Genomic DNA, 26,974 nt, shown 5'->3' with positions numbered 1-26,974 from the left:
CGGCTGAAGGGGACAGCTGCCGCCTGCCTCCAGCTAATTGTCGCTCTGCTGCTGCTGAGCTAGGCTCTTTGCGTTGTTGCCTCCTTTCATCCCCAGCTGTTCATGTTTTGGCCACTTCTTCTTCTTCTTCTTTTTTTTTTTACTGAGATATAATTGAAATAGCATAAAACCACACACTTTCTTTTTAAAACTTCTACCAAACAGTAGGCAAAGAAAGGAAAAGAATTAAAGTGATCCTCTGTGCCACACAGCTCTTAAACAACCAAAACGAGTAGGGAGTAACGTGAAATAGGCCTGGTCATGGATTTCATTTGTCCCGGTTATTCTCCCTTATGGATTATGGCTCTCCATTTTGGATTTCTTGGATATACGTCCCATATTCTTCCGGTTTTACTTCCTAAGCCAGAGCAGTGGTATTGTATTTCAGGATTAATCACAGCTGGGATGGGCATGAGAGGAAGAAGGTTCGGCCAGACTCAGTGAAAGGTGTCTGAGGGATTTTGCCAAGATATTTTTGTTTTCCTCTAAGACTTGTGTTTTAACTATTATTGAGTTCAGCCTCATGGAGGTTGGTTGAAACTCGCAGTGTTTACTATGCCATCTCTATGGAAACAGAGGGTGTGTGACTGTATGGAGAAGGGCCATGGCGGCGGGGGTGGGCGGGTGTTGGGTGTGGGTAGCAGTTTTTGTAGTGGCCAGCCTGGAGAACTTGGAGTGAGGGCCAAAGGGGAAGTCCAGGCCTATGAACTGTGGCGCCCTGGGGGACTCGGGCTTGCACCCTTAGGTGAGGGGATCGGACATGTTCTTCCTGCAGCAGGCCTGGACCGGCTCAGAGCTAGGAGAGAGTCTAAATCTAACGGTGGGGTGAGCAGCTGACCCGGCTCTTGGAGAGCTGGCAAAGGCAGAGACGGATGAACTGAGGCAAAGGGCTGACGGTTCATGAGATGTTCCGAGAGGAAAATCTCTTCTACATTTGTTTCTGTTAGGCTTTGATGTGAAGAATGTTAATGAGTCTCATAAGCGAACGGGAAGGTGAGTCCAGCATGCTATTATCTGAGTCATTTTCCTGCTACCGGGGGCAGTTTTACCATCAGTGCACCTGGAGTCCTCTGCCTGCTGGGATGTCCCCCCCACACTGGTGAGAAGCTCTGGTAGCTTTAGCAGTGAGCACCACAGACCTAGAACTTGCGGAGTTGTTGGCTGTTAGAAAAATTCAAGCTTTGATAGCGCCCTAAGCTCGCAGTAGACTAACCAGGAAGCTACAACAGAAGGATCTCAGTATTATTCATGACTCATTAGCAAATAACAGCCTACGGGAGCCATGTGACTTCCCTTCTGTTTTCTCTCTGCCTCCTTGGTGTGCTCTGGCTTGACACTGGCCTGCGATCCCGCTGGGGTTGACCGGGATTAAGGTAGGGTAGCTGGATCCCTCTTAGAGTGACGTGTCAATTTCAGGGTCTTTATTCATTTAAAAACTTCAGGATTTAAAAAAAAATTATGTAGAATCCGTCCTTTGGAAAATTTGAAATGATGGACAGCAACTTAATTGTCTTTTTTTTTTTTTAAGATTTTATTTGAGAGAGAATGAGGGAGTGAGAGAGAGAAGGAGTGGGGGGAGGGGCAGAGGGAGAGGGAGAAGCAGACTCCCCGCTGAGCAGGGAGCCCAACAACGTGGGGCTCGATGCGGATGATCCCGGGACTCTGGGATCATGACCTGAGCTGAAGGCAGACGCTTAACCAGCTGAGCCACCCAGGCGTCCGTTAACTGTCTTTATAACCAAGGCCGAGTCCTTTTCCTGGATTCTTTGGCTGTCAGAAATTAGGGAGTCTAATGGCACGGAAGGGAGACATGGAGTCGTGAGAGAAGGTGGAAAGAAAAAAAGCAAAGGAAAGAGGGTTAGAAAACACTGAGAATGTACTGTATAGTGACTAACATAATATAATAAAAAAATATTATTACAAAAAAAAAAAAAGAAAAGAAAACAGTGAGCCAAGTCCAATAGATAAAAGGGAATCAGAAGACTCCTACTTTCTAAGGTCTTTTGAGAAAGCAACCGCGTGATCTGTAATGCGACATAAATAACATAGCCACAGTAATTCATATATAGGCTGCTTTAGAAAGCAAATCCTCCCTAGCTAGCTGCCAGACAGTTTTGCAAGAACATTCAAGTTGATAGTGATGGGCTCTAGGGCAAAGGGGCTGGTGAAGGAGCTAAGCTGATTTCTTCATATGGGAAGAGGACAAGAGCCCATATTTGTGGAATAAAAATTTGCACTTTTCCCCATATACGCCTTGCCACTAGCCCCGGTCAGTTGTTAAGCGATAGTCAGCATCGTCTTCTGCCGTTGTCCTGATTTCCCCAGAAGTGCTGGCCGAGCCTCTCCGTTGGTGGCTGGGAAATTGGTCGCAAGAAACCCAGGCTCCGGGAGAGCTGATAATGACGCACATTACTGCCCAAGCCACGGTTTTCGGTGCCCTGTCACTTCCTCTCACCGAGGAGGATGCTGGTGTCGTGAGCTCTTGCAAGAGCTCCGTCCGTTGTCTGTACACAGTGCCTATTGGACCCTGAGCTTATGATTTGCTTTGTTCTTGGTGTTCCTGTTAAAACAAGGCAAGCCTTGTCATAGCTGATTAATTTCCTCAATTTGTACTTTCTAGTTAATGAGAACACACCCCGTTGCCAGTCTGCAATTCCTGGGAAAGCTTTGGAGAGCAGTTTAAGATCTCCTAGAGAATAAACGATCCCTTAGACAGAAGTGCCAATCTTGGCAGAAACCTGGTCATTTACACTCTCTCTCTCAAGTAGCTGCTGGAAACCTCTGCTTTTTTCAACTCCTTTCCACATCGGTGAAGGAATTGAACGCGGACCAGATAGCTAGGATATTGCATTTGACCTTCCCCTGGCGCTCAGAGCTAGTTTTCCTGAGGGATATAATGATCTATGGAATAAGGAAGAGTCTGATCTTGACGGTGGTTTTTCATTAAAAAAAAAAAGTCTGTTGCAGATTCTTGGCCAACCCCTGGGACACCCACCTTTATGCCTCTTCTTGGCTCAATTCGGTCACATTCCTTTAGCTTCCTCCTCCCCATTCCCAGCAATTAGACGTTGAAGTGTCTTGGTATGTTATTGGGGTTGTAAGTTCAACTGCTTGATGTATGACTCACTTCTGCTGCCCCCTCCCCTTTTGGTTTGCACAAAAGAGAGCCATTTGTTATATATCCCGAGTCAAACAGTCCTCACTTACTCTTTTGACTGTTACGGGAGGGTTTCTTCCCTTCTGTGTTGGGAGAACAACAAATCAAGGAATTTTACCTAGGAAAGCACGTACGATATTAAAATAATTGCCGGGGAGGCCAAGGTCAGTATGTTAATTAGAACAAAAGGAAGAGAGATTTTTTTAAACATTTTTTTATAGGTAAGTTTATTGTGTTCTCAAGTCTACCAGACTGTCTCTCCCAGCAACGAACAGATTATAGTCATTTTATGGGTATGGGGTTTCTCACTAATTTGTTTTTTGGGGTTTGTTTTTTTGTTTTTTGTTTTTTTTTCAAGTACACTCCACGCCCAGCGTGGAGCCCCACACGGGCCTTGAACTCATGACCCCGAGATCAAGACCTGAGCTGAGATCAAGAGTCGGACGCTTCACCGACTGAGCCAGCCAGGCGTCTCTAATTTTTTAAATTTAGTTTTTCCTCATTCATTGGTGACTGTTGAACACCATTTATTAGGGGCTGCTCACGTGCTGGACACTATGAGGAAATCAGTGACTTCATCACCAAATATGTGTTGAATATCTTATTAACTCAAGGTGTTAGTATCGCAAAGGGTAGGGAGAACTTTCCCACGCAGAACTTAAAACCTGTTCGGGGAGATGGGACACAAAATGAAAATGGTTTAGGGGCGCCTGGCTGACTCAGTAGAGCATGCGACTCTTGATTGCACGGCTGTGAGTTCGAGTCCCACGTTGGGCACACAGTTTACTTAAAAAAATCGTATACTGCTTAAAGGTGGTACAGAGACCAGGTGCTGTGTGAGTCCAGGTCACTGTGAAATGAGGTCAGAGGTGGCTTCTTGAAGAAGGTAGGGCCTCAAAGGGAGAAAATCAGGAAGTGAGTGTTGGAGGCGGTACGTACAGGTCAGCAGGTGTGTTAGGTGAAGTTGGGTAGTCATGAGAGGATAAATTTGGTTTGGTCCATTCGTATCTCCCTGCACCTCAGTTTCTCCTCTGTAACATGGAGATGTTAACAGTAGATATCATACAAGGTTATTATGAGGATTAAATGATATAGTGTGAGGAAAGCCAGAGACCGACAGTAGTCACCACTCCACGGATGTCAGCCATTTGTATTATTTTATATTATTAGTGGGACTGTGGGAGCACCTTGAAGGTGGGGTCAGTCATGTGAGCCCTGCCATGTGGGTGATGGAGGGTCATTGAAGATTTGAGCAGGGCTGTGATATGCTGAAATAAAGCTGATAAAATAGTCTGTCATAATGAGAAGGGCAGATTGTAGACCTTTCCTTCTAGACTTTGCTTCAAACTAAATAATTTAAAAATCTCCAGTGCCCACATATGGTGGAGTTATTTAAGAAAAGCTGTTTGACAGGTACCTGGGTGGCTCAGTTGGTTAAGCATCGGATTTTTGATCTTGGCTCGGGTCGTGATCTCAGGGCGGTGAGGTCGAGCCCCGCATCGGGCTCTGTGCTGGGCGTGGAGCCTGCTTAGGATTCTGTCTCTCCCTCTTCCTCTCCCCCTGCCCACCTCCACCCCTACCTCTCTCTCTCTTTCAAAAAAAAGAAAAAAGCCTATTTGATTTTTAACCAGTTTCCCAGAAGGTAAACCAGTGTGCTATATTAAAACTTGGTAGGACTGTAAAATGATACGGTGAAGAGAGATGAGTGATATATTAGGTTGCCAATGTACCGGTAGGGGTTCTTCAGCTCTCTTATATTAATTGCAACTTGGTTTTCTGATAAGTCCGGGGGTTTTCTTCTCTATTATTTCTTTCATTTTTGCTTGGAACAGCTCTGAGATCCAGGACGTCTCTTGCTCTCCTGCTTTCTTCTTTTCCTCGCCGCCTCTTGTTTTCTGCTCTGAGACAGTCAAGTAAGTCTCTCTTGCCCCATTCCTGCATTGCTCCTGGCCCACCTACTTTGCCGGCCTGCTTTCCCTAAATCCTGCACAGCATTCTTTCCCAGGGCTCCTGGTTCATGTAACCTAACAGTGAATACTTACCCTCTAGGTAACACACATAGGTGAACCCTCTTGAGATTTGTTATATCAGATGATAAAAGGCTCTCCTAATTTGAGGATACTTGGTGCTCAAACTTGCCGACCTTCCAACTTTGATTCCACGGAGTGACAGAAAGCCTTTGTTCTCGCTCCAGAAAGGGTCATGTGGTAAATATTTAAAAGGTTGTCATCCAGACAGCTCAGGGTTTTAAGGAGACTTGGCAGGACATGATCCCAGAGAATTACCTCCTTTGGCACCCTCTCGGTTTTATTCTTCTGGGTGGTCTGAGTGGGCCACTCATTGGGATCTGTGCTTCTCATCAGGTCAGGTGGGGCAATTTTCAGCTGTGTCCACCATCTAGGAAAAATAGTAAAAGGGAGGAGGAGGAGGAGGAAGAGTACAGACATTACAGAGAAATACCATCCCATTGGATGAAACCACTGGAGAATCCGTACTGGAGAATGAATTGTTCATTCATTCATCATTTGTTTTGCAAAATTTTATTGAGTCCAGGCACTGTTGTAGGGGCTGGGGATATAGCCGTGGATGAGACATGGACCTTGACAGTCTAAAAGAGACAGACAGCAAATAAACAGATGAATAAGTTATATTTGGATAGTGATGGCTGTATGAAAAGGATAAAATAGTGTGCCGTGGCGGAGGGCAGGTGCTCATAGAAGGCCTCTCAGGGGAGGTGAGATTTCAGCAAAGACCTGAAAGCAGTAAGAGAGTGAATCATTGTGGCTACGTGAAGGAAGAGGATTCTCGGCCAAGGAAACAGAAAGTGCGAAGACCCGAAGGTGCTTGCTTGGGGTGTTTGCAGAGCAGCAGGTGAGCCAGTGTAGGCGGACTAGTGTGATAAGAAATAAAGTCCAGGGGCGCCTGGGTGGCACAGCGGTTAAGCGTCTGCCTTTGGCTCAGGGCGTGATCCCGGCGATCTGGGATCGAGCCCCACATCAGGCTCCTCCGCTATGAGCCTGCTTCTTCCTCTCCCACTCCCCCTGCTTGTGTTCCCTCTCTCGCTGGCTGTCTCTATCTCTGTCAAATAAATAAATAAAATCTTAAAAAAAAAAAAAAAAGAAAGAAAGTCCAAGGGGAGCGCCTGCGTGGCGCAGTCGGTGAAGCGTCTGCCTTCAGCTCAGGTCGTGATCCCAGGGTCCTGGGATCAAGCCCCGCGTTGGGCTCCCTGCTCAGCGGGAGTCGGCTTCTCCCTCCCCCTCAGCCACTCCCCCTGCTTCTGCTTTCTTTCAATCTCAAATAGATATATAAAATCTTTAAAAAAAAAAAAGAAGAAGAAATAAAGTCCAAGAGGTAAGCTGAGGCCAGAACAGGTACACCATCTTAGGCTATGGCGGGGATTTGTGGTTTTAGGTGGGAAGCCAGTAGAATTAGCTGTGGGTTACAAAGGACTCGAGGCCTTCAAGCTGAGAGGTATGATACAATCACCACTGTTCTATGTAGTCATTATTTTAACAGCTTCCCAGGAGATGAAACCCAACGTATGTCCTAGACTATTAGAATGAGGAGAGATCTTACAGCTCTGTTGTTGGGGCTGAGTCTGATTTTTCTAGAAACGACTTAAAATTCCTTAACTGTACAAATGTGTTTCAAGCCTGTAGGAAATTGCTGGGGGAGGGTGGCCCCTAGCCTGGGAAGGCTGCCGTGTTATTTGTTCAATTTCAAGAAAATTCTTTGTAGATCATGAAAAAATGATCTTACAAGATCATCTGGCCCGATCCCATTTTACAAGTGAGGAAACAGAAGCGGGCTCTTGAGGACAGCTTGGCTGCTGGTGAGCAGAGTGCGGGACAAGAATCCAGATCGTGTGACTTTCAGGCATCTGCCTTCTCCCCAGATTCATGAGCTCCCCACCTCAGTGTCCCATTTCGACATAATTGCACTGTTACAGGAAGCGATTGACTGTAATTTCAGATCCCTTTCCCTCTCTATTGTAATGATGTGCTTTGCTCACTTTGGAAGTGGCCGCTGCCACGAAATGTCTTTGCTTGGTGAGGCAGCTGTACGTGAAAAAAAATTCACAGACTCGAATTTGACTCTGTGCCACAAGTGTTGTGCTCTGTGTTTTGCGTTCTTCTGCCATTCTCTTTATTGTTGGCGCTGGGCTCTGCAAGTGGATCATGCTGGAATTTTAGGTTTAGTCACAGGTCAGATTCTAATTGGTTGTAATTTGTGCCCGGAAAATGTATCTTAATTTTTGCCATACATAATTACTGTAATAACTTTCAAAAGGGGTGTTTTGTTCATTTGGGCACAGCGTGTAATTTTAGGTCGTCTTGTCCCATCATTTAAATGACATGTGAACCACTGTCATGAAAACAAGCAAACATAGACAGTTGGTCTTTGAACAATGTGGGGGTTTAGGGGTATCCACCCCCCTGTGCAGTTGAAAATCCATACGTAAGTTTTGACTCCCCCCAAACTTAACTCCTGTTGACCGGAATCTTATGGATAACATAAACAGTCGAGTAACATATTTTGTATGTTGTATGTGGGATAGACTATAGACGATAAAGCAAGCCACAGAAAAGAAAATGTTATTAAGAAAGTCATAAGGAGGGGCACCTGGGTGGCTCAGTCGGTTAGGCGTCTGCCTTTGGCTCAGGTCATGATCTTGGGGTCCTGAGATTGCACCCATCCTTGGGCTCCCTGGTCCGCAGGGAGCCGGCTTCTCCCTCTCCCTCCACCCCTTCGTCCCCCCACCCCGCCCATGCTCTCTTTCTCTCAAATAAATAAAATCTTTTAAAAAAAAAGTCCTATAAGGAAGAGAAAATACATTTACAATACTGTAATGTATTTTTTTAAAAAATCCACACTTAAGTGGACCTGTGCAGTTCAAACCTATGTTGTCCAGGAGTCAGCTGTGTCTGTGTGTGTGGGTAATCAGCACTCTGATTAACATTTTCCTTGTATGTGAATCTAGATTTCTTCAGTTACAGCTTCAGGAAACTTAAATGTGGGTGAATCCAATAATGAGGAGCATATATTCTCATATTGTGGGATCACACACACACGTTTTCTGTACCTATGTAGTAATATTCACTTGATTGGCATTGCAAAACAAAGTGATATTTTCTGTTTGGACTCCTGTCTATTGATACCGTACAAACCCACATGACCACTCCCTGAAATGGAAGCTGTAGCATTTACCAGTCGAACCTGTTAGGGTGTTCCTCACGCTGGTATATTTTTGTCATTCGTTCCAAAATCAGTGCTATTGAAACAAGTCAAAAATAACTACGAGCATATTATTTCTCTTTCCTGGTTTTCCTAAAAAGAAATGGAACTTAACATGTATGTATTTTGCTTATTCATGCTATGGAAAAATAGATCGTTGATATTTCAGATATTTTGCCAGAAATTAAGTCACTTTCAAGAATGAGCCTGCCAAATAACACTCTTTCCATGATTAAAGTTCTTAAAATAGTCCGAGATCAGACCGGATGATCAGATGGGTTATTGGAAGTGGCAAGCTTACACCTTAAAGCCAACTTCTGTAAGACAGGAAGTGTAGGAAAGCGCTTCCTCAATCATCACCCAGAGCCTATGTCCTAGTCCCTTTCCATTCCCACCCTGAAATGATTTTAGATCCTTCATCTGGGGGAATTTTACTATAACAGATGCTTGACACAGTCTGCAGTTTGTGGCTTAATTTTTTAAAGGATTTTATTTATTGAGAGAGAAAGAGAGAGAGAGCATGCATGAGCAGGGGGGGAGGGAGAGGCAGAGGAAGAAGCAGACTCCCCACTGAGCTGGGAGCCCGACGTGGGACTCGATCCCAGGACCCCGGGATCACGACCTGAGTCAAAGGCAGACACTTCACCGACTGAGCCACCCAGGTGCCCCAGTCTGTGGCTTATTAAAAGAACCACAGGCTCATCAGAGAGCTCCAAATCCGCAGTTTAATGTCTTTGATCAGGTCTAAGACTTTCTAGGGGAGCCTAGAGGGCTAGCGTGAATGAATCCAGCTGTCTTCCTCCTTTTCCCCCTTCTTGTGGGTTTCGCTGTGAGTTGTAGTGACAGGTTCCTCCCTAACTGTTGTGAATGCCTAATTTCAAACGGATGGCACAACCCCAGTGGGCTTATTGACTCAAATCTCAACATTCGGAGTACTCAGTGACAACTGGGAGGCAACCAGTGACTCTCGGTGTTTCCCTGGCGTTTCAGAAGTGGGGCCGTGGGACAGCATAGGTGAGCGCAGTGAGGGGTGCAGGTGAGGTGAGTATATGTGACGGGGGGTATGAGTATGTATATATATTTTGTCTTTTGATTTAATTTTTTAGCTGTATTGTGTTTTTTTTTTCCAAACGTTTAAAATGTTTTCCTGTTTATACTTGGAGTCCTGGTGACATGAATGAAATGATAAGAATCCAGTCGTGGTTTTGCAGTTAATTGGGAAAAGGACGCGATAGTGAAACGGACAGCGCTTTGGATACAAAAGTGCTTTCGAAACTCTAAAGTGTTAAAACATCGTCCTCTGTAGATTAACTGAGAGGAAATCACTTGACTTTAAATTTTTCGTCTAAAAAAAGTAAAGATAATTGTAATTCCTACCAACTTCTCAGAGTTGTGGGAATATTGTCCAGATACAATGGCTGCAGCAAGCCCTTGAAGGTTTTTAGGGCAAATAAACTGTTTAAATGTTCAAACAAATGTATCATTGCTGGTCTTTCCCCTATAGGTATTCAAGAGACGGTATTTTTACTTGACTCAGCTTCCCGACGGTTCATACATTCTCAACTCCTACAAAGATGAGAAAAACTCAAAGGAATCTAAAGGTTGCATCTACTTGGACGCCTGCATTGACGTTGTTCAGGTAGGGCTATCGAAGTCACCTTTTCTTCTCTTTCTTGAAGAGGGTTATTGATCAGCTATTAACAACCTCCGCATTTTTCTGTTGTGGTCAATGGCATCTCCATCCACCAAAACGTTGATACTGGGAACCTCAGAATCCTCTTCAGTGCCCTAGTCTCGCTCTGTGTGAGAATTCAAGTTTTACCCAGGCCTTTGGAGTCAGGCTCCAAAGTGCTTCTTGATCTCTTACCTTCTTTCCACTCCCACTGCCCTTTGGTTCTCCCTTTTGCCCTCTCTTGCCTAGAGTCTTGCCTTCCTGCCTTCTGATTTGTTGCCTTGCCTGTAGTCCATCCTCCGAAGACAGAGATGGGGTCCTTCACTTGTCTACTTAAAACCTTTTGGCTCTTGATTTATTATCTTGCAGAGGAAGAGCTAAAGCGCTTACCATGACCTTGCAGGTCACGGTGATTTGGCCTCAGCCTACCCTCTAACCTCATGCCCCCCGCACCCTGTAGACACTTTGCGCTCTAGCCACTCCGCATGTATTTGCCTCTCTTCCACTTGTTTCTCTGCTTGGCGTACGCTTTCCCCTTCTGTTCCTGTTTGAACCTTACCTTTCAAGACTCCGTTCAAATGGCTCTTACACCAGGAGATGTTTTCTGTTTCTCTCCTCACCCTCATGCCTGCCACGTGGAATGAAGCTCCCCCTTGCTTGTGCACCACTTTGCTTTTTCCTCGGTCCTAGAACTGAAATCATACTCTAATTTGTGGTTCATTCTGCATATTCCTCTTGGGATTCTAGGGACCATGTCTTACTCGTGTCCGTGTCCTCTGTAATAATTAGTAGTGTTGTGCGCCCAGGAGCGCCTTAACAAGCGTTCGCTGATGTGCGTTCGCTGATGTGCGTTACTGAGGGGGCGTGGACAGAGATGCAGTGGGACACAGGGCAGAGAGATGATCTAAACAGGAGGTCGATTGGCGGAGAGAAAGAGCCATTACTACAGAGCCTGCGTGGCGTGGCTGACTTTAAGGAGCACTTAGCTGCTGGGGAGGCAGGAGGTGCTGGTGCAGGGTGCTCATCCTATCTGAATCTTACTGTCAATCCCACTGAATCCTACTTATTATTAATCCCACTCAAAATGAGGTTGTCATGTGGATCGAATAAAAGACACTTAAAAAAATAAAGATCTATGTGAATAAAAGGTACCTTCATATATAAAATATATATATGTTTATATTTTATATATATTTTATATATCTATAAAAGGTGCCTTTATATGTAAAATATAAAATATGTATACTATACATATATTTAATGTATAAATATATGTAATGTATAAATATATATAAAATATATAACATATAATTATAATATATAAATATATATATACAAAATATTAAAATTCATATTATATATATACATATATATATATATATATAAAACAGCTTTCTTATCTTACTGGAAGAAAGAGAGTACATGATTCCTAGCTTTTCTCAATTCGCTCTAGTCCAAAGTTTGCCCATTATAGTGTCCCAGCCTCTGCTTTCTCCATCTCTTTATGATTCCCCTTCCCAAATATTTTCAAATATATAAATCTTGAGGACTTGCTACAGCCGTTTAATTTCATCCTTCACTCTACTTTGAAGATGAGAAGGAGGAAATTTCTTGGTTCCTTCTTGAATGATGGCCATGTGGTGGGAAATTATGGATTTGCGAGCCTTTCTTGAAATTAATGCCGAGGTATTTGGGGGGAGGGGGAGTGTGTCATGTCTTTTGTCCCGACCCAGAAGGTGGTAGGGTAAAAGTAGGCGTCATCAGGTTTTAGGAAAGGAGGCGGCTTTCGTTTTCCTTCTGGGCTGGTGTTCGGCATAGGTCGTCTCCATATTTTTTACTGAGATCCACCATGTAATGTGAGCCAACTCTAGTCTTCTTTATGCTAACCTGACGCACTTCCTATCATTCACGGTGCCGGGAGTTGGGGATCGGTAGCATGTTTTATGGTGTGATGTGAATAAGTACCAGGTTTATTTCAAATCCCATTTGAGCCTGTTTTCAAGGGCTGATTTTGAAAATCTATAAATACGCAAGACAAACTTGCAGCGGGGTAGAAATAGTTACAAACATTTGCTGATTTTTACGGTGGCAGTTGGATTCTCTAGGTGTGGAGGATGGGAGAGGGCCTTACATGATAATACTCGGCCAACAAGCACAACCACTTTGTGTATATATCACTGTGCTCAGTACTGAGGGGACTAAAAAAGGTACATTTGACATGGTCCTTCATCGTCTGGGAGTTTCTGCTTCTCGTTGAAAGAAGCAATTCTTTCGTGACAGTATTGACGTACATATGAGCTGAGCTGAGGTAAAAATAAATAAACGAATGAAGTCTAATATTGAAAGGGTAACTAAACTAACTGAACACACGCCTTTTCTTTTTTTTTCTCTAGTGCCCCAAAATGCGCCGTCATGCATTTGAACTCAAGATGTTAGATAAGTATAGCCATTATCTGGCTGCTGAAACCGAGCAGGAAATGGAGGAATGGCTGCTAACTTTGAAAAAGATTATTCAGATCAATACCGACAGTTTAGTGCAAGAGAAAAAGGAGACAGTAGAAACAACCCAAGGTCAGAATTTTTAAATGATTCATTATCGAGTTAAAGCTCTTGTCTTTAATCCGTGGGAATGTCCTCTGTGTAGGGAGAATACAGAACTCTTAATCTTGAAGGTTGACCTACTTCCTCATTAAAAGTAACTATGGAGGTTGATAGATTTTTTTTTTTTTTAGGAGTTGATGCTGCATGGGTTCTGACACATGAAATATAACCAGACTAAAACGGATAGGGAATTCATGGCAGATTGTCAAAAGTCCATTAAAGTGTTCCCTGTGCTTTCATAATCAAAATTCTTTGCAGTAAATCTAGTAGGAGAGGATGGGGTGGGAGAGATAGTTAGGGTATTCCTCTTAGGTGATTAGGAATGGTCTGCATGGTTTGGAACATCTGCTTTTAATGAATTTGCAGAAGATGAAACTAGCAGCCAAGGAAAAGCCGAGAACATCATGGCCAGTTTGGAAAGGAGCATGCATCCGGAACTGATGAAGGTACATCTTTCTTATGGCAACTTGCCTTCAACTGAGACAATGCAGGGTTAGCTATTAAAGTTTTAATGCTGGGTTCCATTTGGCATTGTCATTTCTAAGGTAAAAACCACAGCAAGTTAGTGATACAGGTAGAGATTGTAAGAGAAAAGTTACAAGGGCTGGCCAACAGTTGGGAAATCTTTTTTTTTTTTCCCTAGATGTCAGGAGGTGCTTTTAGATTTTTGTGACTTTATTCATGTTCCTTCTTAATCAGTGTAATTACTGTATGTCATTCATAAAACAAATATTCTTCCTTCAAGGGGCTATTGCTACAGATCGAACATGATATTCCATCTAATGATTTGCATATATTAACTTCATATGAAAATCACATATTCTGTCTATATGTAAATATATATATATATATATATATATATATATATGAATAATTTCATCAGGTAAAGATTTTGGTGACCAGACATCATTTGTGTTAATTACTCCGCTCTTTGGAGTTTGAAATGAGCTAATTTAGAAAGTGCAGAGATGATTCTCATACCTGTCTTAGTAGGTTACATAGTTTACTACGTGGACTCGAAACTATAGTAGAATAGGTTATAACCCATTTATTCATTTAAATCCTCATTAAACCTATTTATATTCTTGACTTCGTTCCTCTTCCTAGACTACTAAGTTACGCAAGCTTAGAAGTTATTTTTTTCTGCTTTATTTATTTATTTATACTTTAAATTTATCCTTCTCTTAAAAAATTACCCCCTCAAACTTCACAGTTGTTTTCCAAAACTTAGGAACACACTCATGATCCCCTGATCTAGGTTTTCTATGATTTTGTAGATGTTAACGTATCCTTTCTGAGTCTTCGACGTTCCAGGCCCACTGTTTTTCCTAAAGTGTTGGAATCAGAATTATGTATAAGATCCCATGGCTAACACCCTGGCTATGGGAGAGAGAGTGCTTTGTCATTTATTTTTCTTTTGCATTCAAGTCTCTTGGATTCCTTTTTTGTACTACTGGGGGTTGAGCAATATTCTTGATGTTACGAGAGACTCGTAGAAAGTGTAAAAGCCTGATCTATAGCTTATCGTGGGTCCTAGTGATGGTGACTCTCACCCAGCAAGCGTTTTTTATCCATCTTAAGTAAATGGAGATAGGGAAGAGTATATTTTTGAAGATCTGCCAGATGGTAGTTTCCCAGACGAGATACTTTATTTTTAAGTGATCTCCACACCCAAGGTGGGACTCGAACTCACGATCCTGAGATCAAGTGTCGCGTGCTCTACCGACTGAGCCAGCCAGGCGCCCCACACAAACTGATTATTTAAATGTTATTTTAATACTTTTTTGAAGGAAATGAAGTAATGTTTGGTGTGTGTATTTTTAATTTTAGTATGGCAGAGAAACTGAACAGCTAAACAAACTCAGTAGAGGAGATGGAAGACAGAATCTCTTTTCTTTTGATTCGGAGGTCCAGGTATTAATGATCTATTTCTTTAAATAACCATAGAATTGTCGCTTATTTAGATGAACAACGTCTGTGAAATGTTGAAATCACTGATTTCTGTACCACTGGGCGATACCTATTGCTTTATATTCGTCGTGTTGACTTCGAACAGGGAGCTTGACTGACTTTCCTCAAGAGACTGGCACAGATGCAAATAGTTTGGGACTGAATACACAGTTGTTGTTTTTTTCCCTCCATTCCCTTTATTTTTTTTTCACCTCATCTCCTCAAAAGAAATAAATGAAAGAACATTTAAAGATGGTTCTTTAAAGATGGTTCCTGTGCTTTTAACCCATTAAATACAAGTGTGATCTAGTAGTGGGAAATATCTGCAGTATAACGAGCACCAAGTCATACGAGAAACGTGGTTTCTTTTCTACTCTTGATGGAGCCCTTGGAACTGGGATAATGTTCACGTCTGGCTTAATCCAACTTTCGGGGGAAAGAGGTGCCAGGACACGCAGTCTTATGTGCCTTTGTGTATCCCACCATCTTGCATGAGAGTGAGGCACTCCGTACTAGGATCTGTGCGGCTCGTATTTAATTCCGTATTTTCTGATCGAATTGCTGATTTGTTTAAATGGAAAAATTCAACTGTATGTAAGTCTCACACATATTTTTCTTAACATATTTCACACGAACATGAAATCATTTGGGGAAAGATGAATTTTTTTTCACTTTTTTTTCTACGTGAGATTCATGATTGAAATTTGGGGATTTTTTTTTAAATAGAAAAGTTTGCATTGTGTGTGCATTATGGTTTTTTTCTCAGTGAAAATAGATCAGAAAAATGTAATTGGGGGAAGACTGATTTTGTTGTTCCTTCTTTCTGTTTCGAATGGTTTTCTAATTAAGTTTTTTTTTCTTTTTTTAGTTTGAAATGGGAAAAGTGTATAGTCTATATATAACGCAGACATTTTTCCTTAATAAAAATACCACACAAGAAAAAAAAAACTGGGGGAAAAATTTTTTTAAAAAATTTCATCTCCTACTTTTTTCCATAGCAGTATGATACCGTTTGTGTAAGTTATGTGATTTCAAAAAGAAAAAAAAATATAGCTGGTCTTGAGAGTGTTAGTTCTAAGATACTCATTCAGAAAGTTGCTTGTTCCAGACAAGTCTGAGCCTTTTATAGAACCCCCACCCCCTGAAACCCCCCCTCCATTGGGCTCTAATTGGACATGTCAGGCTCTTTCATTGTACACAAAGAAGCCAATTGACTGTGGTTGAAACTCAATCCAGTGTCTTTAAAAAACTTGTGGTGTAGTGTTTTTGTGGTCATGGAACTGAACTCAAACTATGACATCAGTTATCAGTGAGCTACGACAGCCAGTGAAGAATTCAGAGTTCCGATGAAACTTTAAAGCACAGAGCAGTTGAATTTAATGTTGATTCTGGAAGGCAGGGTCCTCGCAGAGAAATCTGTGCCATATGTGTTGAGTCTCTTTTATAGGTGAAGTGCCATCCTAGGATATCAGCCTTCTCTTTTGACCACAGTATGATGTTTAGAGAGAGATCTTTCTGCCACTGACCTTAGAGAATAAGGAAACACTGGCTGACCAAAGGAGACGGCTCCAACTCGGGGACTCCTGGGGAAGGCCCCATGTCCCAGCATTGGGCCTCAGAAGGCAAAGGATTTGGGGGCTGGGGTGGTTTAGTCCAGTTTCTCTTCACATTCCACTCTCTGAATAAGATAGAAGGGAGAGCAGATAAATGGGCGGAAATTAGAATTGATCTCCATGGCAATGACTTGCCTCTGCTGGCTGCCGAGATAAGTGTTCAAGAGGGAGCTGTCTAGTCCCACACATTTGTATTTGGTTTGTAGATAAATAGACTCAGGGGGGTGGAATGGCGCTTTCAGGTACGAATATTATACTTAGGCCCCTATAAGGAGGATTTTGTCAGTGATGCAGGCTAGGTCAGAACGGCTATAATTATCCAAGACTCTTCCGGCACAATACCTGTTTTGGCTTGAATTACTTAGGCAGCTGACAAAAATTCTTGTGTTTCTTGGCTTTGAGTTTTCCATATTGGCAGTATATTCTATTCAGATTCACCCGGTCATTTCCCGCCTGCCTTGTCTCAGGTCTTAAAGTATAGTAAGTTGTCCCACAATCTATACTTTTCTTCCCATTTGTGACCAGAACGTAAAATCTGTTCGGATACTCAGAATGAACGGATGAACTCAGATTGCCTGACCTGTGTGAGCTGAGGAGGACGATTCTAGGAGTTTCGTGGAGGAGAGGCAGACTCCTCCCTTGCTGAGAGGAATCCTTGACCCCCAATATCTGTTTTTCAAACTTAAAAAACATTTTTTCGAAATACCAATAATTTAAAAAAAAATATCTCTGTGGCAGTCACAGCACATCCCCCAGCTCTGCTAGAAGCTGAGCTCAGTGTTTATCACTTTCCAAAGCAGACGCCTCTCCCTCTGTTCATCATTGAAATGGAGGTGGTCCCCAGGGTCTAGCTGCCACTGACTCCCAAATTCAAATCTCCAGCCCAGACCTCTGCCGTTTTCCCAGCCACTTAGTATCCTCACCTCAAACTGGACACATCCTGAACTGAGCTCACCGTCTGCACTCCTCCTCCCCCATATCTGCCATTCCTCATTATCTTGCAACCAAGTTCATGACACCACAGTCGAATTGTCTACAGTAGAGACCATCGTGTTATTCTTGATGCCTCTCATGTCCATTCACGGCCGTTTTGCCTCCCATACACCTCATAAAAGACACAATCTCTACCATACTGGAACATGTATTTTGTGGGGAAAACTGATAACAACTAAAGACATATGAAAAAGTCATGTTAGAAGACTTAAATCAAAGAAAGGGAGTATAGACTGTCAGAGTGTGTCCCCTTAGGGAGTGAAGGAAGGTCTCTGTGGAAATGCCAGTTGACCGGAGACATGAATGAGATGAGGGAGTGAGCCATGCATCTGTCTACCAGAACAGCAAATGCAAAAGCCCTGGGGTGGGAGTGTACTTTGTATGTTGGAGAAATAAGCGAGGAGGCCACTGTGGCGGGACCAGAGAGTGGGGGTAGAGGGGAGTCAAGGGTGGTGGGAGATGAGGCCAGAGGAGCTGAGGGAGGTATTCCTGTCATATAAGGCAAGTAGGCCATGGTACAGACTTGTGACTTTTCCAGTGCTTTAGATCAGACTCTCCTCATTTCCCTCTAGGACTTCTCTGTCAGTGTTTGAACCTTGGTGTAAGAGCTCTAGAAAGACTTATTTGCTGAATGAAAAAAAAAAGGTTCAAATGAAGAATCGATAGAGAACCATAGGATTCTGCAGTTTTTACCTATAGACTTATATTAATATGAATCCTATTTTTTTTTGAAATGATTTATTATCATCTGTTTTGTAGAGGTTGGACTTTTCAGGAATTGAACCTGATATAAAGCCATTTGAGGAAAAGTGCAATAAACGTTTCCTGGTGAATTGCCATGATTTAACTTTCAATATCTTGGGTCAAGTTGGAGACAATGGAAAAGGACCACCCACAAATGTACGTATGACTTTTCCTTCTACTGCTCTCAAACCAGTGCGTTAAGGAAATGCTTTGCTTTTTTATCACTAGAAGTAATTTACGGGATGAAAATTCCATTGCTATGGGCTGTGATAACTTTGACATGGAGGCATTTCATACGTGCCTTTCTGTTGCCAAGCTATGACTATGTTTTCATCCTGAGAGGATTCATGAACATATTAACCTATTCAAAATGGCAGATAGAGTAGGCTGTTGACATTCAAAAGGGACATGTCCCTCGAACCTGGACAATCCTCCAAGTTGCGAATTCTGCCAGAGAATATGACGACTTCGGTGCGATTGGCTCATCGCAATGAGTAAGGAACTCTGAAACCAGGCGGGGATACAGATGCCGTATGCCCAGCTAGCCTTACTCCTTCTAGAGTGAGTTCATTCTGTTCTTCACAGAAAATTCTAATTATGAGCTGTCGTGGATCATTTGAGTTACTCAGAAACACTTGAAACTATAAATGTAAAATCGTCAAAGAGACTGCATTTTAGGCTCATCTTTCTTTTTTGGTTCTGGTTTTGTCTTTGACAAATATCCACAGTGATGATTTATTCTCTTCCAAAATAGCTAAAATGCGCTAGCAGACTTCCTGTGCACAAAGGGTTAATCTTTATGCCATTTGGTACGGAATTTCTCTTTGTGACCAGCTTTCAAATGCCATCTCTAGGGAGGAATCGTGTCTTCCAAAACTGCTGATGGGGCAAAGCTTTTGTCAAGTAATTTGATGTTGACTGATATTAGCTCTTATTAAAGGTATAATCCGGTAAGCTGTAACATAACAAAAGGGAAGATTTATTTTTACTCTATAAAATTGGCATTGTTTTTCAGCGATTTCAGTAAATCTATAGAGAATTACATTTTATTCAGAGAACAACTGATGTTCTTTAAATGTGGCTTCTGATTTCTACTCATTTAAAGAAAGCGTAACTTGCAAAATTATTTATACCTGACAAAAGTTAACATTTGATAGCCTGTTATTTTAAAGTGCCCTTTTCTTATATGCAAATGAGCCCTAATGCAATTTTAGCTAAATGTCATACTCAGAAAGAAGCTGCAATCGCAGAGCCTCGAGGAATCAAAACATTATTTTGTCATTGCCGTCCCTCCCCCACCCCACCGAAAAGTCTTCGCTTCCATATGTCATTGTTTTCATTCCCAGGTTGAACCCTTTTTTATCAATCTCGCCTTATTCGATGTAAGGAACAATTGCAAGATTTCAGCCGACTTCCACGTAGACCTGAACCCCCCGTCTGTCCGGGAAATGCTGTGGGGCGGTTCAGCCCAACTGGCCGGTGACGGAAACCTGAAAAGCTCTTCACCAGAGTCTTTTGTTCATGGAATTGCTGAATCTCAGTTACGCTACATAAAGCAGGTAAAGAGTCTTCTCTTAGCCTTCCGAATAAGACACTGAAACACACCCGTGGGCTATCACATCCGCGCAGACCGATGTTTTCCCAAGCCTTCTATCTCTTGTAAGGTCTGTGGCTAGGTGTTTTTCTGGGCACTGAAGTGGGAGGGACAGAATGGAAACCAGCATATGCCAGCAACGCCTCAGCAACGTAACATTTTCAGTGGGCCCGTGATGGGAGTCTCAGAGGAAGTGTTTTGTGAGCTGGAATGTAGGTCACACAGACAGACGCAGGCACACCCCCACACTCCTGTGCGTACTCGTGAGCAAGGCAGCGGGCGCCTGGAAGGCTTGTTTCTTCGAAGAAAAAACGGACCCTGCCATCGCCCCCCCCCCATCCCTAATTCCCAGCTCCGTTAGGAGTAGGTGACTGGGTTTGGGTTTGGGTTTTCGGCTTGGGGTGCAGTCTTTAGTTCCAGAGATTTGTTAAAATACCATTAGATTTTTCCTTAGGACAAGAGCAAGAAGCACCCCCTTGCAGAAACTTAGGAGCTACGTACAGAACTTTACAGAACTTTAGCTGAAGCCTGGCTGCTGACCAGAGAATGGAGTTCTGAGTGGGTTCAAGGGAAGAAAAGGAAATTAGGCAGGGAAGGGAAGGTGCCCGTCTGAATGAAACTTCAGCCAAACGTCCGGGCAAGTCTTGTGGTGGTCACAGAATGGAGGCTGTGTTTCTGGAAGGTTCAAGTAGAGGACAGGGGTTCCATGTGTCTATTTGGCTGTACCCCTGGCTGAGGTGCCATCAGGTCAGTGTCCCTTAACTTCCTGGCTGGCCAGACCCCCCCAGCAAAAAGTCCCACACTGATGGTCAGATTCCTCCAGAAATCGTTCCTATCGGTGGCCAAGTCGTAGATGCCCCAGAGCTAATCTTCCGTGTTGTCTGGAATTTCGGGAGCTTCATTTGCGAGCGGGCAGCGTTCATGCTGACCCCACATGAATAGGTAGTTTTAGTGGAGCATAAAGGCTCTTTATACGAGAACTTCTGGTTGCAAAGAAGTGGGAGGGGACTGCTTATGTCACATATGTAATGCCGCGTTCTCTGTCCTGTCTGCTGCAAAGAAGCCCCTTTAGAAGGAGCCCGACACTTCCTTGGCATTTTGACCTCTGACCACACTGCAGGCCACGAGAGGTTAGGCAGAATAGAAGTGATGGTCTTCCTTCTCGACTTTTGCAACTGAAAGGAAACTAGACTGTGATATAGAATTGAAAGTGGAAAGAGGCACAAGAACAAAGAACAAAGCAGCTCACGTCGTAAGATTTATTTTCCCCCCAATAAAAACGTGGTTCCTTTTTTTTCTGAATATAAAGCTAAATGTATTAGTATAGAAAATTCAAACAGTACAAAAAGCATAAAGAAGAAAAAGTCACCCCCCATAGACAATAACTGTCAACATTTTGGCTAACCTCCTTCTAGACAGCTCTGTGTGTATATAAACACATAGATCTTATGTATGTTCTTATACAAGCTAGATCCTGTTCATGCCGTTTTATACCTACTGTATTTATTTAATATCACATTTACCCTGTATCCACATTTCTGGATCACTCCCATTCTTATTAAAGGCTAATGTGGTATTCCATCAATTTTTTTTTTAATTTATTTATGAGATAGAGACAGCCAGCGAGAGAGGGAACACAAGCAGGGGGAGAGGAAGAAGCAGGCTCATAGCAGAGGAGCCCGATGTGGGGCTCGATCCCATAACACCGGGATCACGCCCTGAGCCGAAGGCAGACGCTTAACCGCTGTGCCACCCAGGTGCTCCTGGTATTCCATCAATTAAGCTAATCGGAATAGTTGTCATTTTGGGATATCATAAATAACGCTGCATTGAACATCCTCGTGCATGCATGTTAGCTCACTTGTTGAATTATCTCCTTAGAATAAATACCAAACATTGGGGTTTTCGGGTTCAGGATTACGCTCATTGGTACAGACTGCTGAATGGTGGGGGAAGACTTTGCATGTGAGTTACTTCCCTCTTTGGGCTCTGGATCTGTGGTAGCTTTACGTCACCTCTTTTTTTTTTTTTTAAGATTTTATTTAAGAGAGAGAGAGAGCACATGTAGGGGGAAGCAGCAGGCAGAGGGAGAAGCAGACTCCCCACTGAGCAAACAGCCAGACACGGGACTCGATCCCAGGGCCCTGGGATCATGACCTGAGCCAAAAGCAGACACTTAACTGACTGAGCCACCCGGGCGGCCCTACATCGCCTCTTGGTTTGTTACTCAGATTATGCTTGTCACATGTGTGAACATTCACTTCTATGGCCTATGCTTCTAGAAGAGATTGAGCAAGTGCAGTATAAAAGTATTTGAGAACCTGCCACTGAATTATGTGTAAAATTTCCTGCACCGTATCAAATAAGCCCCTTTAAGCCAATGATGTATTTACTTTATTTCTTCAGTGTACTTAGCTGTATGTTCAAGGCACGGAGTTTAAGTTGTGGTCGTGGACGTCATCCCACTTGTAATCTAGGTCAGGAAGAAAATCAACAATTTTTTCAGTACCTCCGGTGTGCCAGAATTTTCCATTGGTGTCTCGTAATCGTCAGAGTCTTGTGAAATAGTGTACTCCTGGCTTCTTTGGAGGGGAGGAGAGGGCAGATCGGGAGGTGAAGTCAGCCGGCCCCCAGTGCACGGCTGATAGTAGTGAAGGTAGGATGGGAACCTAGGTCTGTTGGAAAGACCCCGGCCAGCAACGGCCAGCGGAACGTAATTACATGCTGCAGCCTATCCTGCAATGGTAGCAGAGGTGTTTGGGAGCCAAGGGGGCTTCGGGGGGTGGGAGCTACCTTAGAGGGCCGCACGGAAGATGTGGGGCTTGGGAGAAGAAGCCTGAGAAGAATGGAGGAGCGGTGGGAAGGTGACCCGATGGGCAGTGGCCTCAGATGGCTTTATTGTCTTGCAACCTTTTCGGATCAACTGATGATACCAGGAAGCGGTCATTTACTTGAACTAGTTGAACGTTTTATTTTGGAGGAGTTTTTTTCTCACCTTCTTCCCGTTTCGGGTGAGGAAGCAGTGCTGTGTTGGAGAGAGACTGAACATGGGCGGATCTGAACCCGAATCCCAGCCCATCCGTTCTTCAGCAGTGCCAGCTAGTTTAGCACTTCTTTTTTTTTTTTTTTAAGATTTTATTTATTTGTTTGAGAGAGAGAGAGAGCAGAGAGGGAGAGCACATAAGCAGGGGGTGGGGCAGAGAGAGAAGCAGACTCCCTGCTGAGCAGGGAGCCTGATGCGGGGCTCGATTCCAGGACCCAGAGATCGTGACCAGAGCTGAAGGCAGATGCTTCACTGACTGAGCCCCCCAGGTGCCCCAAGTTTAGCACTTCTTAAGTGCCACTGTATTTCTCTTTCTCTTTTATCAAGTCCCTTATTTTCACAACACCCTAGCAAAGTAGGTAGGTACTGGTACCATACCCATTCTACAGATGAGGAAATTGAGGCACAGAGCTGTCCAGTAGCTTGTCCAGGATCACAGAACTTAGAAGATGAGGAACAGGACCCGAAACTAGGGCTAGCAGGCTTCAAAGGCCAGGTGTTTACCCCTGTGTTGTACTGCTTCTGTGTTACCCGAGAGAGAGAGGGAGACTGCCCAGTTCCCCAGAGTTCCCGGAAAGGGCTGTCTGGTGGCCCCAGCCCTTCCAGCAAGGCTGCTCGAACGGCAGCATTATCTGTAGGAAGAGGCAGCTCCCAGGGTTTAGTGGACGGTGGGTGTCTGGGGGCCATTCTAGGCCCTCCCCATCTGTTCATTGGAGTCTTTCTCTCCATTGGCTTCCTGAGGAACAAAGGGGTGACCACAGGAAAGGAGGGAGTTGGGTCTATCGAGTAGTTTTGCCTCCCTGACATCAACCAGTCACTATGACCAGTCACTTTATACTTAGCTGCCTGGCACTTTCTTCCCAGATGCCCTGACAGAGCTTGGCCCCCCATGTCTCCCAAGGTCAGACCTGATTGACTTTGGGTTGGGGTTGTGGGGAGATGCTGATTCTTGGCTCTTCATGGCTCTGTGGGCTCCCCCCGGGGGCAGCAGTTGGCCTGGTGAAAGGGTACAGAGTCTCCCCCCAAAGCCCTGCCGTGGGCTCTGTAAGTGCTGGGGCCTGGGATGAGGGTGCCTCACCCTTTCTTTAGAGGGAGAGGGGCAGTCAAGTGGGTAAGAGTTACCCTGAGATTGCGGCAGCCACATCCATGCCTCCTAGGTGGAAAAAGATGGCTGGGCCAGAGGCCTTGTCTACAGGGCCAGACTCCCGGCCCACGTGGGGATTCCTGGGTGCTCTCTGGCTACCCTTCTGTGTTCTGAGGACAGGGAGAGTGCTTGAAGCTGATTGGGACAAAAGGCAGAACAGCCCTGATGGTGTCCCCCTTACACTGGAAGCCCTGGTTGTTTAAAGAAATGAACGCTTCTAAGCTTTAGCATCCTCATCTGTAAACGGGAGGAAATGATAGTACTTGCATGCAGGGGCAGCTGTAAGGCTCTGACAAGGTGCGCTGTCCCCAGAAAGCACTCGGCACGGCGCTAGGCTGCCATGTTTGCTCAGCATGACATGGCCCACAGTAGAGCGGCAGTAATGGTGATCACAGATACCCAAGCGAAAGCACTTGCTCTTAGCCATTGTCAGAGTTTTCAAAATTATAATACTCATTGCTGGCATCAGTGTGGGGAAACGCACAGAGTACTGGGAAAGGAGAATAGTAGGCGCTCCATGAGTATTGCTGTTCTCATCCAGCCTCATTGTGTGAGCTGTTGGAGGAGGGGCTCTCAGGGCTGAGAGGCAGCATAGTATGGGCTGTATGTATAGTCCGGAAGCCCTGGCTGCGAACTCCTTTATCCGCTCACGGCATAAACTGTAAGCCCTCGGTTTCTTCATCTGTAAAATGGGTATATCGTAGTGCCTGCCTTCGAGGGTGTTTTCCTGAAGACCAAGGAGGATAATGCACAAAACCCATGTAGGACGGTTAGGTGACAATTGGGACGTATGAGCATACTCCAAGTGCAATGCTCAGCACACCTTCTGTGTGGTCAGCAGGGGCTGGCTGCCCAGCGCATCTCCCCACCCGAGCCGCATGCTCCTGGGAGTACCAGAAATCAGGTTCTGTGGCCTTGCAGGTGCTTTGGGCCACTCAAGTAATAACTGGGTGTTCCTAGCAGGCAGTACATGGAATCCATGCAGAAAGTCTTGGGAGTACTTATTGCTATCATCATCCCCATTTCTTAGATGAGAAGCCTGAGGTGTGGACACAGGATGGGACTTGCCTCACCCCATAAATGGTGGAGTCAGAATTTGAACCCAGGACATCTTAACTCCCGAGCAGTTTTTAACCACTTCCTTCCCTGCTCGCTGCTTGGGAATTCAAGGGTGAATCCACCATTCCAAGGGATCTTCACAAGCCACTGGATTCTCAGGGAGGGGGAGCAATTACTTGGGGTCTCACGCGGAGTTTTCTCGTCTTTCCTGTACTCTATGGACCGCTCACTCCGGAGCAGATGAGATAATGTGTCTGAAATATTTTGAAAACTGGAATGCACAATCTTAACACAGTTGGTAATACACCGAGTAGAAAAATAAAGCTTGGTAGAATCCCAGTGACGGGTTTTTCCATCCGAATTCATTTGTGTGGTGCCCCTTTAAACGACGGACCTCACCATCTAAGCGGCTCTTTGGAAGATAGTCGATTTGAGGGGAGCTGGGCAGTGGATAACACGGTGGTTTCACGTGCATTCAAAGAAAACATATGTAACTTTGGTTGCATCTATGTTCGTAACCCTTAAGTGGAACGTGCGGGAAAAACCCAAATTTTGCGTCCTCTGTCCCCATCTTGAAAGCACGGGTGCTCTTTAACTGCAGTATTTTCTTCCTGTCAGCTGCAATTAGTATTAATTGCGAGTGAACTGACCTGGAGTTACATGCCCCTGCATTTGAAAATGCACATCCGGTTCCACTCGAGAAACGCACACTGTTTCAGCACATGCGTGCGAGGCCGAACAATACACATTGTATTCAGTTAGGCCTAAAAAGGCACCTTGCCGACACAGCCAAACACAAGAGGCCACAGCTGTACCTTAGGGACGAATAGATGTGAAGTTGGTGACAAAATAGAAAATCTGTTTTGAAAGAAGCACCGGGAGCTTTAGGAACTGTATGAAAAGAAAGGCTATCTGTTTGCAGGGTCCTAGACACGACCCTGTGTTAGATGTCAACATTCGACACTAAACACAGTACCAGGAATCATCAACCACACAACTGTAGGTATGAAGTTACATAAAAATGTCTAATGGAGGGGTGCCTGGGTGGCTCAGTCGTTAAGCGTCTGCCCCCGGCTTAGATCGTGATCCCGGGGTCCTGGGATTGAGGCCCACGTCGGGCTCCCTGCTCCACTGGGAGTCTGCTTCTCCCTCTCCCTCTGCCTGCCTCTCTGCCTACTTGTGCTCTCTCTCCCTGCTCAGCGGGAAGCCTGCTTCTCTCTCTCCCTCTCCCCCTGCTTGTGTTCCCTCTCTCGCTGTCTCTCTCCGCCAAATAAATAAATAAAATCTTTTAAAAAAAATGTCTAATGGAAGTAATTTTTTTTCCCCCAGGGAATTTTCTCAGCGACGAATCCACATCCTGAAATTTTTCTGGTTGCAAGAATTGAAAAGGTTCTCCAGGGAAACATCGCGCACTGTGCAGAACCCTACATCAAAAATTCAGACCCGGCAAAGGTATTGACAAAGCTCATTTGTGAACATTTTGGCTTAATGTAAAATTTGCCTTTTACTGATACTTGAAATGGTACTGTTCATTAACAGTACCCTCCAAAGAGCCTTATTCCCTAAATACGGTGTGCTCTGTGAGTATGCATGCTACAGTTTGAACATGACTTTTCCCCTTTTCATTTATGTTCTGTTTACATGACAGTCTGATTTCTGCTTGCTTATCAAAATAAGAGCTAAAAAGGCTTTTAGGCGACATCTGTTCATTGACACCGTATCCTTGGCAATAGCTACTCTTTATTTCCAGCCCTTACATCCAGCCCAAGAACGTCAGAGCTGGGAGGTCCAGCCCCGTGGTTGCCAAATGCCAGTCTACACTCCAATTTCCTCCTGTCCGTGATAAGCAAAAGAAAGACAAGAGAAGGAGCGATTCACGGAGCTCAGTGTGTTCAATTCGAGGGGCCGTCCTTTATTCTGAGATTTTTGTTCTTCCTGCCTTCTGAACATCACGCCTGTGTGTCTTTCACGATATGTTGGCCTATGGAACGGTAGCGATTGTTGTGACTGTTGGATGTCTTCGGATGGCACCGTGAAAAGGCAGCGGCCCCTATAATCGTCCAAATTTCTGGATCACGAAATCCAGACTTCTGCAAATTACTGACCTGGTCCTTTCCTCTCATTTTTATA

At 44.3% G+C, this 26,974-nt stretch overlaps 1 protein-coding gene across 2 annotated transcripts in view; it reads left to right on the top strand.

The window, feature by feature from the left end:
• The window catches only part of DOCK11 (dedicator of cytokinesis 11), a 183,821-nt gene that overhangs the window by 52,069 nt on the left and 104,778 nt on the right, over positions 1-26,974 (top strand). For both annotated transcript variants that reach the window (XM_087859834.1, XM_087859833.1), the window contains exons 7-13: positions 9,936-10,070; positions 12,497-12,674; positions 13,071-13,150; positions 14,535-14,618; positions 18,020-18,160; positions 19,351-19,563; positions 26,174-26,296. In XM_087859834.1, coding sequence (XP_087715960.1) covers positions 9,936-10,070; positions 12,497-12,674; positions 13,071-13,150; positions 14,535-14,618; positions 18,020-18,160; positions 19,351-19,563; positions 26,174-26,296 — 954 coding nt within the window. The remainder of the gene's footprint in view (positions 1-9,935; positions 10,071-12,496; positions 12,675-13,070; positions 13,151-14,534; positions 14,619-18,019; positions 18,161-19,350; positions 19,564-26,173; positions 26,297-26,974) is intronic.

Source organism: Ursus americanus, chromosome X (assembly GCF_024610735.1).
Source record: "Ursus americanus isolate L20-20 chromosome X, mUrsAme1.1.p, whole genome shotgun sequence".
In the NCBI taxonomy this organism is placed as follows: Eukaryota; Metazoa; Chordata; class Mammalia; order Carnivora; family Ursidae; genus Ursus; species Ursus americanus.
The sequence above is the reverse complement of the archived record's forward strand: the minus strand, read 5'-3'. Positions and strand labels throughout refer to the sequence as shown.